General features: G+C 42.9%; 1 protein-coding gene across 5 annotated transcripts in view; it reads left to right on the top strand.

The window, feature by feature from the left end:
- Positions 1–21,030, top strand: part of ESCO2 (establishment of sister chromatid cohesion N-acetyltransferase 2) — a 293,480-nt gene that overhangs the window by 51,364 nt on the left and 221,086 nt on the right. For all 5 annotated transcript variants that reach the window (XM_085613127.1, XM_085613129.1, XM_085613128.1 and 2 more), the window contains one exon: positions 13,621–14,587. In XM_085613127.1, the coding sequence (XP_085469253.1) occupies positions 13,621–14,587 (967 nt within the window). The remainder of the gene's footprint in view (positions 1–13,620; positions 14,588–21,030) is intronic.

Here is a 21,030-nt window from a genome sequence, read left to right as displayed (position 1 = left end):
AACTTGTGCCCTCAAGGATACTTTAGGTTTCGGTTAAGAGTATCTTAATCTCAAATCCATCTTGCCTGTGAAGCAAGAGAAGTAGACAGTGAGCTATTGTTTAACTTCAGACCAATTTCTGGGTCCCTTTGACAAGTTCACATTACCAACACTCAGTGAAACTGATTATTCTGGGTACAGTTGCCAATCCACTTACTACTCTTTGGTGGTTGTTGTACATCTCTGACATTTTATTAATGTCTGGAAATGATGTGTTTTGGACGTGTGGGCTTTTTGTGCAGTCAGCAGTTGCAACACTCAAGTTCTCCCACATGCTCCTAAGCTGTTGATTACTCACTGACTGATTAATTCAGCAATTTACCAAGCAGTATGCACTGATATCCAGATCACAAGAAGAGAGTAGCCATTACTCCATTTCTGCAGGAGCCATGTGTTACGAGCGTTTCCTGTTTATGAAGCATCTGTACTGTTTCTAGACAATCCTATACTGTCAGAGAACAACTGCATAACTAGTAGATTCTGTAACAAATGGGACATTGAAGAGTAAATTCTAATGGTTTCACACAGGAATTGTTTGCTTTACATGAGCTTAAAGGAGGCATAATTTTATGTTTCCATCCTTCCAGACCACATCAATCTCTATGGTTTGAGGCCCAAGTGGGACAGTTTCAATTGGAAACCACATGACATTTTAGCTGGTGTTTAAACCAGTGACCTGGAACAACAAATCCCTGTAGGGAATCAGGTTATTGGTTCTGGGGGTTAGTACCCTACTGAGGAAACAACCACAACCCTAGTCGGGGTGAACTGTAAAAGTCACTAAATTAACCATTGCTGAACCCTCTGGTAGCTTGGCACAAAAGCAGTCCGGCTCAACTTGGAGGCAATGTGTAAAGTATTTATACAGCACTCAAAACATTAATAAAGCGTAAACTCATCACCAGAAAACTCCCAAACCAATGTTTAAAAATAGAGAATGAAAAAAAAAAAATCTTTTTATTAATTATACGACTTGAGATCATAATTCGACATATCCTTGTCCATGCACTCTATTATTGACTTCAAGGATCGCATTCCACCTTCCAACTTGTTTTTTCATTTTAAAATCAACCCCCCCCCAACCCCCCACCCCAACTTTGTTATAATACATCATTCAACTGTTTTCCAATGCGGATCTCCCCATAGGCAATGTACAAATATTCCCCGGAATTTATTCCACCCTCCCCATATCCGTTGCCATTTCTTGGGGCAGCCTCTGTTTATGTATACTGCCTTTTCGGCCACCATGACCCAGTCCATGCTGTTACACCAGTCTGTATGTGTTGGCACGGTCTGCACTCCCCAGTGCTTTGTAATATTGCGATTTGCTATTATCATTCCTAGGGTTGCCCAATCTTGGGCTGCATGGTCAAGGTCCGTGGCTTCCCATATGTATAAAATACATCGTTTGGGCTCTGGTGGAACCGGAGCACCACTGACTCTTGTTATTGTGTTCGTGATCGCTTCCCAGTATGTCCGAATATCCGGACTGTCCCATATCGTATGAAAGAATGTTCCTATAGCCCCTCATTGCCGCAGACAGAGCTGGTTGTCAGCTGTCCCCATTTTGGTTAGTGTCAGCCTGGAAAAGTACATCCTGCGAAGCACCTTGAGCTGCACCAGTCTTTATCTAGAGGGTATTGCCACCACCCTCGGGGACTCTAGAGCCTCCTGCCAATCTGTATTGTCTAGCTCCCCAATGTTTGCCTGCCATTTCTCGCGGAGACTCACTGTAGGGTCTGCCTGGTTATTAATTAATTTTTGGTAGGTCAAGGAGATAGCCTAGGTAGGTCAATGCGTTCCATAAGTGCATGTCGAACTTGGAGATGTCTGAACTTTTCTGTTTTCTGTTTGTGCCATTTCGTACTTCTCCTGAAGTTGTTCAAATGGGATATCCAGCCCCATCCCCCTTGACACAGAGGTTGCCAACCCTTGAGATTGCTATTACGTCCCATTGTTTGAACCCTTTACAATTACGCAGCCTGCCCAATTTCCCGGTTTCCCAGAGTGGGGTGAACTGCGTTGTCGTATTGTACCAGCCCAGCTTTTTGGCGGCTGTATGCCATATGTGAACTGTGTGTGTTCAGTGAGGCTTCTCCCTTGAGCTGTGTTGTAGAGTGCCCTCATTACCCCGCCGTCCCCCAAAACAAATCGGTCCATACGGAATGCAGGTTCTGTCTGGGGTAAATCGATCCACTGGTTGAGAACGGCCAGCCGAGCTGCCCAATAGTACACCTGTAAGCTGGGAAGTGCAATACCTCCATCATACCAACTTCTGACCAGTCTGTTCATGGCTATTCGGAACAGTTTTCCTTCCCATGAGAGGTTGTGTACTTCTGTCTATATCGCCCTAAAATATGATGGGGAAACTGGAAATGGTGTAGTTTGCAGGGCGTAAAGAAACCTAGGTAGCACCATAATTTTAAAAAGTGTGGCTCGTCCTACTAGAGTCAGGGGAGGTACTGCCAGTGTTTAGCATCCCTGCGTAGTCGTTTTAAGGGTTTCTGAAGATTCTTGATCATGAAGTCCTCTAGACTTACCGTAATGGAGATCCTAAAGTATCGGAAGCCATCCTCCACTACTTTAAATTAACAGCCCCATGGCAGCTTTGGAGGAGGGCTGCTCAGAACATACAGTATGGATTTGTTCCAATTAATAGCATATCTCGAGTATTCCCCATAAGTCTCAAAGATAGTAGCCTAATCAGGGAGCCCTTCGGTGATGCCATATATAGCAGGATATCATCCCCATATAAAGATATCTGGTCTTCCCACTCCTCTGTCCATCGGAGTCCGCGAATAATTGGATCTCTCCTGACCCACGCCGCCAGAGGCTCCAGCACCAGGGCAAAGAGGAGCGGGGAGAGCGGGCAACCCTGCCTCGTACCTCTTCCCAGGGGAAATGCGTCGGAGAGTCTGCTGTTGATCAACACCTGCGCCAGTGGCTTCGTGTATAGCAAGCAGCCTTATCCATGATCTAAATTTTGGGCCTAGCCCCCCATGTGTTCAAGGACTGCAAAAAGAAATGGCCATTCTATCGTATCGAAGACCATACAAGCGTCGAGGGAGAGGATGAAGGCATCTTCTTGGATAGTATGTCTTCGGCTCATCACTCCATGCAGGCGGTGTAAGTTAAGCGCTGTGCTCGGCTTAAGGCTAGACTGGGGCAATAAGAAGCGCACTCCTGGGCTGCCTTCCCTGGTTTGCGAATGGCGAACTATTGTTGCCAAGCGTTGGTCTCTGGGGAGTTCTCCCACTTCCACACTGGCTGTATACATCTCCTGCAGATATGGCCCCAGTCTAGTTGCTGCTTTTTTATAAAATTCAGTACGGATGCCATTAGGGCCTAGGGCTTTCCCAGATTGTATGTCACCTATGGCTTCTTTAATGTGAGCTCTCCCTCGAGAATTTGGGCCACCTCTGCCATGAGTGCGGCTGTGCAGATATCGAAAAAAATATAATGGAGAATTTTAATAATTAAACAATACCAAAGCAAATTAAATCCAATAGGTTTAAACAGAGTTATGAATTTGTAATATTTTAAAGAAATCTAGCACCAACAAGATCTAAGTACCAGCCTCTGGTATCTGTTCGCGCCACATAGTTTCAAAGCCAAAAGTTAGGGTCCACCACAATGGAGTGCGTGTTGGATACAAAGGGTATATTGAGCTTGGTCTAGCTTACCTTTGGATGTTCAAAAGTCCTGAGAAGGTATAGTTCAGCAGGGAAAGGCAATGGTCTTTGTCTGAGGTGTCGATGTTGGGAAGCTGCTGGACGAAGCCTCGGTGAAGCAGTCGACAATGGTGGCAAAAGCTTTGGGCAGGAAAAGCTGAAATTCCCAGACCGAGAAAGTAATCTATCGGTGGGAAGCTGGTCATCGTCGTAAAGCCCAATGAAGATTTTTGCCTTTAGACTTGGACAGCTTTTTGGAAATTGAAAGTCTCCAGCGGAACAAAGCTGCCAGCAGCAGCTGAAGAATGCGCCATGAGGCCTAATATCTTAGCTGTGAGGTCCAGCTGAAGTGGATTTGTGCTCTGGGAAGAACGTAGCGGGAGCTACTGTGAAGTCACAGGCGATGCAACTGGGGCGGATCGGCTGGCAGCTTGATCCCAATTTGCTGTTGGTTCTCCAGGCGGTTTTGCTTTTCGTCCCAGCTTTGTAGAAGTACCACCATCACCACTCTCGAGTCAAGAGGCCTTTGGAGGGTGGTGAGGAGGGGGGGGACGGTTACCACTTTGTGACTTAGAACTCACTTCAGCAGAATCGAGCGGCAGGGTTCAAGCCCTCAGGAGTTTGTTAGCTCACACAGGAGGCCAACCAACTAGCCCTTGGAGTCACTTCTGGTGATCCTGAATTTAGTGAGATAGTCCAGCTCTCCTTCAAGCAGCAGGGCAGTCCTTCTGAGTTTGTCCACAGTGAGTTCGTCCACAGGTCCAGGAGTGTACTGAAGAGTTGTTCGGAGGGTCCTATATTTATGCCTACTGCCAGCCTTGGTATGTGGGGAACACCTTGTACTAGCTCCACATCTGGTTCAGAAAAGTTCTTCCCTTCCCCTGTCAAGGCTCCAAGTCTGGGGTGACAAAATGCTAGCGTCCGGTTCCTTTGTGTGTGCTGGTGGCAAGCCCTTTAAAGTGCAAGTGGGGAAGGGCACAGCTCCACCCCGGCCATCCTGGCAGGATGGCCCATCCAACCTACACCTAGTCCCCCTTGTGTCACTGTTTTGGAGAAACCCACATAGACCAACAGCAGAGCTATTCACAGTCATCCAACCCAGGACTCTGGCAGAAGGCACAGATGGCTAGGACAATGAAATGACTGAAATGTGACTTGAAATCCAACTTTACCATTAAGTAGGATTCAAATGTGCAATTCATCTGATTCTAAACATAACCTCTATCTGCTCCCAACTTAAAGTTAGCACTTATTAAAAGTAACAAGGTACCCTAGGATTAGCCGAAGGGAGAGATAGGCCTTACAGTAGTACATGTAAAACTTAAACCCACATGCCTAACATTTTAAATGCCTATGCACCCTGCACTATGGTCTTTTAGGGCCTACCTTATGGATGACATAAAAGTATTAACCCCTTCGCTGCTAGGCCTTTTCCCCTCCTGTGCTAAGCCTTTTTTGGGCTATTTGGGGTAGTGCGCGCTTAGGCCCCTGTAACTTTTTGACCACATTAGGTATCCACCCCAAATTTGCGTCCTTTTCTTCCAACATCATGGGGATTCTAAAGGTACCCAGGGTTTGTGGATTCTCCTAGAGGGTTCCCAGAAATTAGTCAAAATACAGCAACATTTTTGTGAAAAATTGGGAAAAGTGGCTGCAAATGAAAGCGTCTGGGTTTTTCTCTGCAAATGATATCAAAAAAGGGTTTGTGGGGCTGAAATCACAATTTCTCCAGCTTTTAGGGAATGACAGTTTTTTGTCAGAAATCCAACATTTTTTACACAGTTTTGACATTTTTCTGGGACATACCCTATTTTTGCTATTTTTTGTGCTTTGAACCTCCTTCCAGATAATGTTGAAAATGGGTAGAAAAGCAATAATGGATCCTGGAAAGCTATACATTTTTGAAAAGTAGAAAAAATTCTGAATTCAGCAAGAGGTCATTTGTGTAGATCCATCAAGGTTTCTTTATAGAAACTAACAGGTAAATATAGGAAAAATTAAAAATTTGTTGAAAAAAGCCTTTTGAGTCAACGTTTTCACCTGTAACTTCTTCGAATTATGACATCTCTTTGAAAGCAATGTACCGTTACATCCGGTGGACCTTCCTGGTTGTGGGGATATATAGGACTTGTAGGTTCACCAAGAGCCCAACGAACCCAGAGTAAAAAACCGAGCAGCATTTTGTAATGTTTTTTTTTTTTTTTTTGTTCCGGGTATATAGCAATTATTGTGGGAAAATGTATACATGGAAAAATCGGTATGAAAGACACCTATGTATTTCTGAAATGGGAACAAATTACAGAGTTTAGAAACAGTGCATATTTGCACATTTTCGAAATTGGGAATACTCATACTTGCATGACAATTATTGGTCATTTTTCAAAATGACTTTTTTTTTTACACAATGTCTTTCATTTGGAAGGGAGAAATGCATCAAAAATCAATAGGTAATAACAGTTGCTTTACAAATCGGAACTACCCTAAGTCTCCCGATAAAAATGGTACCTCACTTGTGTGGGTAGGCATAGTGCCCACGACAGGAAGTGGCTCAAAACCTAAGGTGAACGCACCACATTTTCACACTGAAAATTTACACTTTTTTTGCGAAGAGTCTAGCTGTAGTTTTTGAACCCTAGCCCTGCCGGCACCTAGGGAAACCTAGCAAACCTATACATTTTTGAAAACTAGACACCCAGGGGAATCCAGGATGGGGTGACTTGACTGCCTCCCACCATGGTCTGTTACCCAGAATCCCTTGCAAACGTAAAAAAATGACAAAACACATTTTCCCCACATTTCTGGGATGGAAAGTTCTGGAATCTGCGTGGATCCACAAATTTCCACCCACCCCGCGTTCCCCAAAGTCCTACGAGAAAAATGGTACCTCACTTGTGCGGGTCGGCCTAGTGCCCGCGACAGGAAACGGCGCAAAACGCAACGTGGTCCCACCTCAATTTTGCAGTGAAAAATGACCCTTTTTTGGCAAAGTGACTAGCTGTAGTTTTTGAACCCTAGCCCTGCCGGCACCTAGGGAAACCTAGCAAACCTATACATTTTTGAAAACTAGACACCCAGGGGAATCCAGGATGGGGTGACTTGACTGCCTCCCACCATGGTCTGTTACCCAGAATCCCTTGCAAACGTAAAAAAATGACAAAAAAAACACATTTTCCCCACATTTCTGGGATGGAAAGTTCTGGAATCTGTGTGGATCCACAAATTTCCACCCACCCGCGTTCCCCAAAGTCCTACGAGAAAAATGGTACCTCACTTGTGCGGGTCGGCCTAGTGCCCGCGACAGGAAACGGCGCAAAACGCAACGTGGTCACACCTCAATTTTGCAGTGAAAAATGACCCCTTTTTGGCAAAGTGACTAGCTGTAGTTTTTGAACCCTAGCCCTGCCGGCACCTAGGGAAACCTAGCAAACCTATACATTTCTGAAAACTAGACACCCGGCGGCTTCCAGGGAGGTATGGCTTGCGTGGATCCCCCAACGTTTCCTTACCCAGAATCCCCTGCAAACCTCAATTTTTTTCTGAAAAAATCACTTTTTTCACACATTTTGGGGTGGGAAAGTTGTGGCATCACCGGGCTCACACAAATTTACCACCACCCAGCGTTCCCCCAGGTCTCCCGGTAAAAATGGTGCCTCACTTGTGTGGGAGGCCCAAGTACCCGCGGCAGGCAAGGGCCCAAAACGTAGTGAGGCGATATCAACATTGCCTATCCCAAATGTCGCCTCCCTGGAAGCCGCCGGGTGTCTAGTTTTCAGAAATGCGTGGGTTTGGTAGGTTTCCCTAGATGGCCGCCGAGCACCGGGTCAAAAACCAAAGTGACCCCCCTTGCAAAACCAGGTGGTTTTGCGATAGGCCATTTTGATGTCGCCTCACTACGTTTTGGGCCCTTGCCTGCCGCGGGTACTTGGGCCTCCCACACAAGTGAGGCACCATCTCGTATATGTTGTTTTTAAACTGTGGGCTTCTGCCCGCCCACAGGCTTCCTGTTTGCTCACTCCATCCTCTGTCTCATATTCTTTGTCATCATTTGTCCCTGGCATGTATGGTCATGATAATGGTTGTGTTTAGTCCTCCCGCCCCAGAGCATGGACCAAGTGCTTGTAAACATCCACTCCTCCCGTTTTTACGACCATTTTAGGACCTACTTTGTTTTCATTTTTATTCAGCACTCTACACAATGCTCGTGCTTTTACCAGCTCCATCTTCTCCTACCCTCCCTCATGCCCCATCACTGCTTTTCCTATCATTGTTGCTTTCTTTTTCCCTCCCTTCCTTCCTCCCGTCTCTGCTTGTTCCCTCGCACCTCCTGGTGCTTGCCCCCGACACACATCTACCCTCCTCCCTCCCTGTCCTGCTTTAAACCCCCATTATAGTCTGTTTCTTTAAAGTGAGTTTTGTTTTGACTTTCAATGTCTTGTTAGTGTGTAGCTGATGTGCTGATTGGAACATGTGTGCACAGCTGCCAACACTTGGAACACGTGTAGTGTCTGTTGATTTCCCACGCATGTGGGTACTGGGGGGGGGGGGAAGGTGTGCGTCTGTGTGTTTACACCATATGCAGATGTGCGGCAATGGTGTTTTTTTGATGCAGTTTTATATAGCGCCAACATCACCCGAACGTATTGAAGTGTGTTTTCAAGCATTCCATAGGAGTATTTGGGTTTTCAGGCCGTCTCCCTTGTACACATACCACAAAAATGCATGCGCATGTACATAATGAATACATTTTTTAAAAAGTTGAAACATGAGCAGCACTTGTTTATTTGTATTTGCATTTTCTGATGGTATTGGAAAGCTCGCTCCGTCCTACATCTTGCGATTGCACGAACATGAGAGGATTGTATAGGAGCGCTTGGTCCTTCCTTTATCTTGCCATAGTGCTAAAAGCAGCCGATAGTATTGGAGTGTTTTAAATGCTCATCAGTTACACTACACAAAGACACATTCATTGTCGTAGGCAGGGCGTTCGCCTGGACCACACTCTTTCTATGAAAGATCAGGTAGTGGCTAGCACTGGCACCTTCTTTCATATGATGAGTCTGCTGCGTAGAGTCTTTCCACTTCTCCAACTCTCAGTGCGGAAAACCCTAGTACAGGCACTAGTGATCAGCCGCCTGGACTATTTTAACGCTCTTTTAGCCGCCTCTAGTGAGGGTCTACTCGACAAACTCCAAGTGGTCCAAAACTCGGGAGCCCGCTTAGTTCAGAATATGCCTGCCAGAACTGCCTCCCTCCCCCTTTTGCGCTCACTCCATTGACTTCCTATGCATAATAGGATTACATTCAAGATCTGTTGTATAGTTCACAAACCGTTGAATGGCAAAGGATCTAGTTATCTGACAAAAACACATTCTGTACCTGCTGAGCAGATATTTGCGTTCCCGGGAGAAACCTCTTCTCACTATACTTCGCCTTAGGAAAAAAAGCTCCAGGGGTAAAGCCTTCTCTTATCTGCCCCCCCTGTATTGGAATCATTTACCCTCCCACCTTTGAAAGTGCACAGACCACCTTCACTTCAGAATGTTTTTCAAAACTGAGCTTTTCAGAGACTAATGCTGCCTGCGGTTTACAGCAGCTCGGAGATGGCCCTTCCGGGGGGATTCATACGCTTTATAAATTATATTAACGTAACATAAAAACGCATTGAAACCCAGCAATTAATCATCACCTGTATATACAGTCTGTGTGTTTCATTAATACAATCCATCATTCCTTATTCTCTTTTGAGTAACTAAAGCAAAAATGTACTAATTAGATTTTTTTAAATAAATTACCTTTGTGTGTAACCTTTGTGTGTATATATATATATCTGTCTTTTAAACCATGAACATATAATTATGAAATTCTCCCTGATAATTGCGAACTCTCAATGGTAATTTAAATGCACTTTTTGAATATCTGGCTAAATGGAGCCCGGTCTCAAATATGTACTGAAATATCCTTGACTGGTTTTAATTAATTGAGAACCCTGAATGTCTAAAGCCAAACAACGCATGATTATCAAGCGGCCCATTTTTCTTGAGAAACTCCAACGTACTAGTCGCATTTCAACTAAGTGTGATGTAGAAACCATGGAAGGCCACTCACCTTGCTCTTAAATAAGATACACGCTTCAGCGTTCCGTGATCTGTGCCGCGATAACATCTGCAACTGCCGCTGTTTAAACGCCCTGTGAATAGTAACGAAAATGAGACTAATACATTTTAAAAACTTCTAAAATGATCTTAATAACTAAACAAAACAAAATATTTTGCCATATATAGGGTTTGCGGGGTCCACTGTGACATATGGTGCTACATCGCGTGAACCACCCTAATCTAAACCAGCTAGAAATGGAAATTAAAATGGAGCTAAACATTTGACAGTTGGCACCATATTTAAATGATTCATTGAAAAGAATGTGCAATGTTTAGAACTGTAAATTAAAAAAGGCCACTCAAAATGTAGACCTGGCATGAATCATCAGCACATTTTATGATTTTTGACACAATACCCTATCTACTAAAATTGTTAGACCTAGCTTGCATCAAAAAAGAATGCCTCCTTAAGTCAGGCACATAGTAGGAGAAATTTTATTTCTCCTTGTATTTAACCCATTGCACTGTACAGCACACATCTAATGTGTGAAATGTCTTCTATGGGGCCCCTTGTAAAATAATAATTCTGTTTCTCTCATTTCATTTATTTCTCTATCAGAACTTATCTCCCTCTGTCTTCCTGACTCTACTTCCCACTTCCCACTCTATATCTCTCTATTCAGTGTGCAGATTTCTGCTGTTTTCGGTGTCAGTTATATAAATCTAATATTGTTTGGCATCATGCAGTCTTGAATTTCAAAAAAATCAGTAAAGTAGTTCTCAACAGAAGGCCTCAAAATGTGTCTTGCCTGGACACCAAAAATCTTTAAAATGACATTACGAGACATTGGGTTTGGTACCGGAAGGGTACCCTTCCAGTACAAATCTTATGCTAGACAGCACACAGTAGGATGTACATGTTTTTAAAATGTATATAAGCAGCTGCATACATCTAGAGATCTAGAGTGTCGCTGGTGTTGAGAGTGCTCTATACAGGAGCTGCTTTCCACTTAAACTTGAGAGCTACCCAGAGTTCTCTGCTTCTTTTTTGCATAATTTGTGTCACTCGATGCCTGAAAAGGCATTGTTTTGATGTATATAATTAATTTAAAGCACAACTAGAAAGCCAGAGTTTATTTAATGCCTCTTTAATATACATATACTACCTTCCTTTATGCATCTAGATACCTTCCATGTACTTGTGGATCTATATATTTCTTACATTTCTTCTAATTCATCATATCCAATGCAGTACCCTATTTCTCACCCTATAACATTTTCAATATATCATCTACCTCAACAATAACTCCGCTCAAAACTCTTTCTACTACTCTAACCAATGCACTACTCTATTTCTCACCCTATACCTCTGTCAATATAACCTCCACACTCTCATTCATCCCATACCACTACTATGATCCCCAAAATAATCATTTCTATACTCTTTCTTACTCTGCCTCTCCTTGCATCATCTCATACCTTTTACTGTTTGATCCCCCAAATCAAGCCTTTCTAAACCCTTCCCTCTGACTCTTCCCCCTACACATCACTTTTACTCATCCCAAGCCTCCTCCTACTGCTATGAGCTCCAACAAAATAAATAAAAGATTTCTATATCCTTCCCTGTTCTATCCCTCCACTATCCGTTTCAATCCTAATAACAGACTAACATGTCCACCACTCAAATTGATTTCATATTTCACTATACTAATTCACCACTAATCCTTTATTGGTTCCTGGAGTTGTGTGCTACTCGCTGGAGAAGCACTTCAACACCTAATCAGGGATAGCAAGCTCTATATAAATGCAAACCTTTTTCCCTCTTCTATCCCTCCGCTATCCTTCTCAATCCAAATAACTGAATAATATCCAACACTCAAATTACTTTCATATACTAATTCACCACTAATCTTTTGTGGGTTTCAGGTGTAGCTTGCTACTCGCTGAAAAAGCGATTTGCCGCCTCGTTAGGGTAAGTAAGCGCTATATAAATGCAATTACAATACAAAACAATAGCTCGGGCATTGCCGAGCCCTTTTGGCTTTGCCAATGCTTGTTTTTGGTGTGCTCCCCATCCAGGAGTAACCTAGCCCATGTTCTCTATAAGCCTTTACATGTTGGACATTGTAAATTATGCTTACGATACTTTCGAAGATGGTTACCATCTTCGTTTTCTTACCCGAAAGGTGAAGTTTCTTAGCATTTTTTAGTGAAGCCTAATTTGTGCTTTACTTGTCTGCTGACCGAGTGTTAAGTATTAAGTAAAGTAAAGTGATAATCTGCCACAAACTGGAGGTCTATATGTGACTGTATCCTGATGGTGAGGGTTACATTGAGAATCTAGTTCAGGGTGCCTGGGTTGATAGTTGAACCGAAAAGACTACCTTGAAGTAAAAATCTCTAGGAAGCCACCTACTCTCTCATCCTAAAATCACTGGCATTGGTGTCCTCTCTCCCAATCTTCCCCTTTCTCACTTCATCACCTTACCCTCCGTCGCTATTTTAAAATCAAAAGAATAATAGAACCTAGTATTTTGCTTTGTAAACAACTCCCAATCCTTTAAAAATTGATGAAGTCTCCTATCCTGTGCTAATGTGAATTTTGTTTTACTTACGAGCTATTCATAAGCCATCGTCGTTTTTGATTACGCCTGTGCAAAATTAAATTTGTAGAAAAGAAAACGTTGGCAGATGGCTTCTTCTTTTCTCAATGATAAAAATATTAATTTTCAACGGTGCAGCACACTTCTAAACAGATTTAAAAAAAAAAAGTTTTGTTACAGGTAGTGCTTTGTTATTTGAGACTATTAAAATACTACATCATAAGTAAACTTTAGAAGCAGTGTAACGGATAGATGAGGTAATTACGTTGAAGAAAATAACTTGTACACCCCACACTGTGGAATTTACATATATAAGAGCAAATCATTACCTAATAATGCATCAATTATATACAACTGTTCTTAAGTAGGTTAGATAAAACCAGAATTGTTCATACGAATAAGGAAATAGGGAGAAGTGTTGTGTGCCAAAACAGTGGCAGTCTGCGCCTTGAGATTGTAGTTCATTTAAAGGTTGTGCCTAGATTATGGCGATGCCACTACCTCTGGTTGTTCTTGTACGCATTCACTGATTTCTCTATTTTTGGATGGGGTGAGGTTTATGTGACCCAATCATCCTGGCCATATGTAGACTTAAAACAGCCATTGATATACAATTTTTAAAGAGCTATAAAATATGCAGAGCTGTTGCTTAAATTGGTTATTTGGTTACACTTAATACAGCTCTAAGATTGTAGAAGCAGTGAGCCATTTTCTTTGTAATACAATCCCTCCTCAATGGATTATGAAGCTTTGCAGGGCTTTTGGAGCAGGATTTGCAGGCTTAAATATTCCCTCAGATGTCGAGCTTATAATTTCTGTTCTTGTATTGCTCAGGTCTACGGTACTCAAGTCTATGCTAGGCATTTGTGTTTTTTAAGCAAGTTTGCTTCCTGATATTTATTTTCTAAAATTCTTTGACTTTCCAGTGGTTTTGCGAGATATTCAGTACCCCTTTCTTCTTCTTGACTATGGGCTAAATACTTTATTTTTTTGCTTCCTACTTGTGCCGTTTTCCTTGTCTTTTATGATTTAAAATTGCATCTTTCTATGTGTTTGTCTTTTTATTAACATTATAAAATTGGCTCGAAACTGTATTTGCTCACCCTGATAGGCTAATACTTCTTTAACTGAGTTGGCAATATGTTTAAATAAGACCCAGTATATAGATAACCTGTGATTAAATGACTTTAATAATCTTTATCTCTTTTCTAGTGCACAGTATACTTCTGGAAACCCAATGAAGAAATTGGCCATCGATATAGATTGGACAACTTCTCCGGTAGCATTAAAAAACAATGAAACTCGTCGTGTTCAGCCTCGGGCAAGACGGGCCCTTAACATTCATCGAGCTGATAAGGAGAACCATTGTGATTCACCAGTTAAGTCAAGTTTGCATGTTGATGGGCTAAAATCTCCAGTACTGGGGGTCACAGCAGTGTCTAGAACATCTCCGCTTAAGTCTCCACATCTGCGAACTCCGTTTAAACCTAATGTACCCACTGTATCATTCTACAGCAAAGACAAGGTGTACCTAACCCCCATAGAAAGGAAGGTTCTACATGAAAGTAAACCCATGATTCGGAATGAAAATGTCCCCGAAAATGTGACTGCTCCCGATGCGTTTCTGAGAAGTCCACGCTCAACACTTCGTATGGCGTCCAAGCAGGTTAAAGCTTTGCCTCACAATCCAAAGAAGACTAAATTGGAAGTACCTCCGGCCCAACCTCAGGACGAAAGCAGGCAGATATCTAAAGCTAAAACTGGTGTTCCTTTTAAAGTCTTGAGCCTTACAGCAAAACCTAGACCTAAACTAATTTTGGGAGCAGCGTTCTTTTCAACAGGGAAGAAGCCCCAGGCTACTCTGAGGAAGCATTTAAGGTCCGTTCCAGCAGTTTCCAAGCTTGTCATCAAAAGTGACCAGCAGAAAAAAATGGCAAAGGAGTCTGGAGTGTGCCCTGCTGGATCTGAGATAGTCGAGGTCTTGCAGCAGGTTTTGCCTGTACCACCAGAAGAGAACGTAAAGGCAGACTTAAAGAATGGGGAGGACTTAACCACAGGAGTGATCAACAACTTAGTGTCCAGAAAGCGGACCCTTCTGAAGAGTGGAACTACTGAACCCAGATTTTCTTTAACGGCAGAAACTCTGGTCTCTGCAGGACTTATGACTGAAGCAAACACAGTAAGTAGAAAATATTTATCTGGAAGTTCATCAATAGATGATACTGTTTTGTAGTGTTTTTTTGATCCTTGTGTTGAAGGTGAATTCTGTGATGAAATGGAATTTTAATACGTTACAATCTGAAATTACGTTTTGCCTCATCCTTGTGGTTGGGATTTTAAGAAACTCTCTTGCTGAGTTAGGAAGACGCACTATTTTCTGTAATTCAATTATATTTGGTCATGCATTGTTTTCACTATTTATCGTACACTACAAAATGACTGATCTCATGATGCTTTTAGTACTGGGGTTAGTATTGTGCTATTCTACTTATCAATCTTATTGCTATGAAAGTCTTGAGTTCACATTGCTATGATTATAGATGTTCCCTGCAGGATGATTATACATTACTCGCTACAGCTGGCACGTCATTTTAAGCTATTGTAGACAATTAATTGATGTTCAAAATTTGTTTTTAGAAGAGTGAGTCCCATCTGGTGTTTGTTCCGATAAGAGTAAATAAAGGGTTAAAAATCCTCGTTGCAGTATTTGTGCCTCCCTGTTTCTGATTTCACAATGTTTTGGTGCTCTAGATATTAGCTCATTTATCCTCCGGGTTTTACACCATGACCTTAGGTAATATTGCCCTGACTTCCAGCAGAGTTCTATAGCTCCTATCTGTAGGTCGAGGCTATTGCACAAATTGTTTGTTGGCAGCAGATTGCTACAGGTTCGTCTTACTTGCACCCCAGGCCGAGGATGCTGCCTATTAGCACTGAGTTGTAAATATGTGCAATCTTTCATGATTGGGAGACCTCACTTGCCTCACCTGTTGGAGACTTTTGTGTTGCATGTCTGCATGTGTATGAGGGGTTTGACCATCCATTGTTATAGGTTCCTGTGCCCTCTGCATGTCCCTGTGCTGAGTTTGCTCTCCCCTTTCCTACCTAGAATAGTTTTGCTGTGCACCTAGTTTCTATTAAAAAAAACTTAATGGGAGTTCCTGTTCTCCCCCCACTGGATCAAACCATGTCGCACTGCTCATGTGGCATGCGAAATGTAGCAACTTAACAAAGGTTAAGAGCATGGCAAGTGGTCTCCCCTAAACAAAAGATGGGGCTCGTTGTCTGTCTATCAAGAGATTATAAGCCCCTGCAGCAGACACCTATTGTCTGCTGGACTGTCTGGAAGAGGATATGCATCTCTGATTACAATATTAGCTGCTAGCCAGAGGAACTGGAGTTTCTAAGCATCATGGTTAATGCTTGTATGTTAGTTTTTTATGATATGCAGACTTTGTGCTGCGTTTATTTTGCTGATGGGCATTTCGATCCCTAATTAAACAGCACTGTAGTTGGAGGTGGTAAAATGTCCATGGGCAAGTTGGGAAAGGCAGTAGGAGCACAGGGACACCAGTTTTGACTTTTTTAAAAAAAAAAACGCAATAACTGCGGGGCAAACTCTGGTGCTGAAAGTGTGTCGGTCTTTGCCCCTCAGTGAAATAGCTGCATTTTTTTATATAGTGAATGTAAACCCTTTGAGGTTTTGTAGTGGCAGAGGACAGTAACTGAAGCCCAAGCAAATGTATGGTACTGAAGATTTAAAGTCCAGAATTTTAAGTGATAATCTGAAACTTTGTTGTGGCACAAAGGCAAAATGTTACTGAAGTTCCAAAAGCTTGTTAAGACACTGCTAAAAAGAAGAGTGATAGGCCAGAAATTGATTTCTGGTCTGAACAGCGATCCTGGACTGACTGGAAGCCAGTGCAAATGATAGGAATAGACTTAGGACTGAATGTATATTACTATGATCTGTTAGCTGCATTGTTCTGGAAAGAAAAGTAGATGATGGATCAGAAATGGGTGCTGCACCAAATAAATTGAGTTTCCATTGCTTGAGATGCCTATGATGACTGATACAGCTGTGTATCCTGTGTTGTAAGATAGATCAATCACTTCTAAGAATATCGCAAGTGTTAGCAGGTTACCAGTGGAGCTTTTCCTTTGTCTTCCCTTGTTTCTGACTGTGACCCTCACCCCATCTGTTATTCATCTTGACCAGCTCACTCATGACTGTGAAGGACCATCCCTGTGTGACTAACTTTTTGAGACGAAAGCAGTAGCCCACCCTTTGGGAGTTTTTATTTTCAAATTGTTAAATCGAAACTGTTGACCTTGGCATGGTTGATGCCAGTTGTACGTACACCTTCTCAAGAACTCTGACTCTTTTCCATGCTTTATTCCCACCACCAATACTATCCGTTTGGGATACCATTCCCAGCCAAGAAAAGCAAACCGTGAGGCTGATCACTAGTTTGTCTGCATATAAATCCTTTAAGACAACTGCCAAACAATGACAACTCACTTTGTATGGCCAACTTTGCCTGTGGTTTCAGCTACCTGTTCATCCACAAAAGAGATATAAGGCAGATTTATCAGATAACAGAGACCCAAGACCACTTCACTGGGGCAGTGAATGCTTAAGTATGCTAGTTTGTGACCGGATGCTGTCCACTCACACACAAGCAAACGTTTTCCTTTAGTACATTGTGCCAGTCCCCTTGGCTTGCGAACAGTCATCTAGTAGTTTCTTGGGCAGGTTCATATATATTCATATACACACCTGACCCTTAACCCTGCACTTGGGAGAGTTCAACCCTTTGCAGCACTGTGACGCCAGTAATTAGGCTAAGGACACCATTTGTGATCACCCTCTGTATTCAGGACCATAGGGAGCCAGTAAGTAGTGGACTCATATGGCTTTCTCATCCTCAAGTAAGCAGAACAAGCCACCTGCACCACAGACAGAATTGGCACTGGCGGCAGAATCCAGAAACCAAACCATTTGACAGAAGTCGTATTCTTCGGATGAAAGCACCACCACAATCAGCCAATGTATTTCCCTGGATACCAACACCTAAGCGGAGCACTCCAGGACCCCTGTCTTGCTATTCCTCTAATTGGTCAGGGTACACTGTAACCGCCCAAAGGCTACTTAATACCTCACTGGATAAGTCCACTCTGAGGACCATGTTTGAAACTTTATCCTTCTCCCACCACCCACTTATCCAGTGTAAGAAATCTCATCTGTCCTAGACCAGTAGACCGGGGACACTTATGATGCTCCTGATGTTCTCAAGGTAGGGGCCAACAACCTTATACTGCACAAATCCTTCTTCTGCATTAATCTGGTACGTCCTTGGTATATGTACACTGAATCTGTTTCCACCTTCATGGGCCAATAAATAGTGACAAATTATGGGTGAAACTGCATTTGTGTAGTAACAAATGTATTTTTCTCCAGGTCTGTGATAAGTTTATCCCAAGCTAGTACGTCACTTATTTTCGCACACTCAACACCTGAGCAAAGAACTAGCATACCAACCGCTTTCTTGCTCTAATGTCAAATTTAGCAATTTGGAAATAAAGCAGCCTATATTTGTAATAGGAGGCCAGACTAGCAATCCAGTCTAAATATCTTGGGCCCAGAAAATAAACTGTGGGAAAATGCCAACAAGATGCACTTCCGTACACTTTTCTTCCCACACTAGTTTGCTTGTGACCACGTGAAAGTTCAGGAGAACCAATTCAATGATAATCTGACCACGGAAGTTCAGTGGATCAAATTCAATGATGATTTTGATAATTTCTACTTGAGCGGGACCCAAATCTGCATTTGTCAATCTTTTCCCTTCAAATATCCTTTAATTAGGAAATTAAACACCTGATTTCTCTCTGCGCTTCCAATCTCCTTTACCTCTGATGTGTTTAAAGTGTTTTAAAGGGGAAAATAAGCTAAGGTTATAGTATTTTAGTTTTGAAATAACATTTTAGTTTTTTCAGCTTAGTGCTGACAATATTGAACTCAGTTTTCTAGTGTCCAGTGATCCTTTTTTAGCTAATATTAATATTTTAGGTGGCATATGTTTTTGTAGTGGGGATATTAATCCTATTATTTAATGTTTTTGGATGAGGTATTTTTTTTGCCTTAGCTGGAGGTTAGTGAGGGCATATTCAGAAAGTAATTTGAGGAAGAGCTGAGGTCCTCTATTAAATAAGCGGTCGAGGCTGCAATAACCAAGAGGAAGAGAGGTGCTCCTTCAGAGGAGGAGTACATCTCTAACTCTGATGATGATATAACCACAAACCCCAACAAGCATTTGCAATGCAATAGGTCTCGCATTATAAAAGTGTGAGCAGTAGGCATTGCTAATAATAATGCAACACTAGCTATTGGCATTGTAAACGATAATGGCATTTATTTATGTGTTTATTTTATAAAATAGATAAAAAAGGCATTGTCATGAACAATGCCAATAGCTTAAACTTTTGCAAATGCGAGACCTATTGCATTGCAAATGCTTGTTTCAGTACTGCAGGCTTTTTTAAAGTTTGTCACTACTCAAAATAAAATCCATTTTATCAGCGTTGCCAGTGCTCCTTCATGTTTAATGCCATAAATGAAACACAATGTTCTAAGCAGATTGCTAAATAGCATCTCCAGCCCCGATCACAATGTCTCACTTCATGCTGGACAGTGGGCACCCTGTTTTCATGCAGCGCCAAGACGGGGTGAACTAATGCACAGACTGAGGTCTGTCAGCTCCGCGGCTTAAAGCATTCCTGGCAACAGTCCGCTGTGTCAAGGTATTGCCATGTGTACAGCACACACTCTGCAACAGCAGGTGGTTTCAAAGTTGGGGGTGACTTCCCAAACTTTCCCGAGGTGTTCATAGTGTTTGGTGAGAACGTATTTATGCTGACAGCCCCAAAAACTGTTTGTGGGTGTGTGTGTGGTTGTGTATGTGAATGTGTGTGGTTGTGGTTCTGTGTGTGGTTGAGGTGTGTGTGTGGTTGTGGTTGGTCATGTGTGTGTGGTTGTGTGTGTTTGAGGTTGTGGTTGTGTGTGTTGTGGTTGTGTGTGTTGTGTGTGGATGTGGTTCTGTGTGTGGATGTGGTTCTGTGTGTGGATGTGGTTCTGTGTGTGGATGTGGTTCTGTGTGTGGATGTGGTTAAAGTGTGGTTGTGGGGTTGGTTGTGGTTGTGTGTGGTTGTGTGGGTTTGGTTGTGTGGGTTTGGTTGTGTGGGTTTGGTTGTGTGGGTTTGGTTGTGTGTGTGGTTGTGTGGTTGGTTGTGGTGGTGTGTGTGGTTGGTTGTGTGTGTGGTTGGTTGTGGTGTGTGTGTGGTTGGTTGTGTGTGTGTGTGGTTGGTTGTGTGTGTGTGTGGTTGGTTGTGTGTGTGTGTGGTTGGTTGTGTGTGTGTGTGGTTGGTTGTGTGTGTGGTTGGTTGTGGTTGTGTGTGTGTGGTTGGTTGTGGTGTGTGTGGTTGGTTGTGGTGTGTGTGGTTGGTTGTGGTGTGTGTGGTTGGTTGTGGTGTGTGTGGTTGGTTGTGGTGTGTGTGGTTGGTTGTGGGTGTGTGTGGTTGGTTGTGGTGGTGTGTGTGGTTGGTTGTGTGTGTGTGTGTGTGTGTGTGGTGTGGTTGTGTGGTGTGGTTTTTTAAAGTCAGGATTTAGTAACTTAGATTGTATACTAGATTTTATTTGCCTTTTAGATACATAGTTTCTTTGGTGAAACGATTCCAATTTGTGGAGTAGCCCTTAGCTAGTTTCAGGGTTATCTTTCTGTATTTTTCCAACAATATGTACGTTGACTGTGAAGGACTGTCGCTGTAGCGTGAAAGAAGAGAATTTATTTTCCACTATTTTTCAAAAGATCTCCTGTTGAGCGCTCACGGTGTTGGTTAGCAGCGCCTGCACGCATTGAGTCCTTTGACTCACGTATTTTCCCCCACATGACCACTCCACCCCTGCCCGGCCTCCCTTCAGATTGCACGAGGAATTGGAAGGGGAGTTGCAGTACTGTGTTACAGGCACACCTCAACCTGTGTTTCCGATTCAGTACTGGTTTTGGCCACTCACTTAACCCAGCTGCGGCGGTGTGTGGCATAATTCAGAGGTTGCTTTTGCGCTCTGCCTCGGCAGTGATTGCTGGCTTCGGGGAAGGTTTCCCTGTAGCTGTAGCTAGCGAAAGCAAACTGGTTTTCCTTCCGCCAACTTTCTTTGAGCTTGTCTCCCATCCCTTTGTTGCCATAGTTAGGGCGGTTTTTGAAAAACAAACGCCGGTTGTTTGCTTTGCCCATCTGTGTGTGTGTGGTTGTGGTTCTGTGTGTGGTTGAGGTGTGTGTGTGTGTGTGGTTGGTCATGTGTGTGTGGTTGTGTGCGTTTGTGGTTGTGTGTGTGTGTGGATGTGGTTCTGTGTGTGGATGTGGTTCTGTGTGTGGATGTGGTTCTGTGTGTGGATGTGGTTCTGTGTGTGGATGTGGTTCTGTGTGTGGATGTGGTTCTGTGTGTGGATGTGGTTCTGTGTGTGGATGTGGTTCTGTGTGTGGATGTGGTTCTGTGTGTGGATGTGGTTCTGTGTGTGGATGTGGTTCTGTGTGTGGATGTGGTTCTGTGTGGTTGAGGTG

Source organism: Triturus cristatus, chromosome 6, assembly GCF_964204655.1.
Source record: "Triturus cristatus chromosome 6, aTriCri1.1, whole genome shotgun sequence".
In the NCBI taxonomy this organism is placed as follows: domain Eukaryota; kingdom Metazoa; phylum Chordata; class Amphibia; order Caudata; family Salamandridae; genus Triturus; species Triturus cristatus.
Note: the sequence above shows the minus strand (reverse complement) of the source record. Positions and strands in the feature narration are given on the sequence as shown.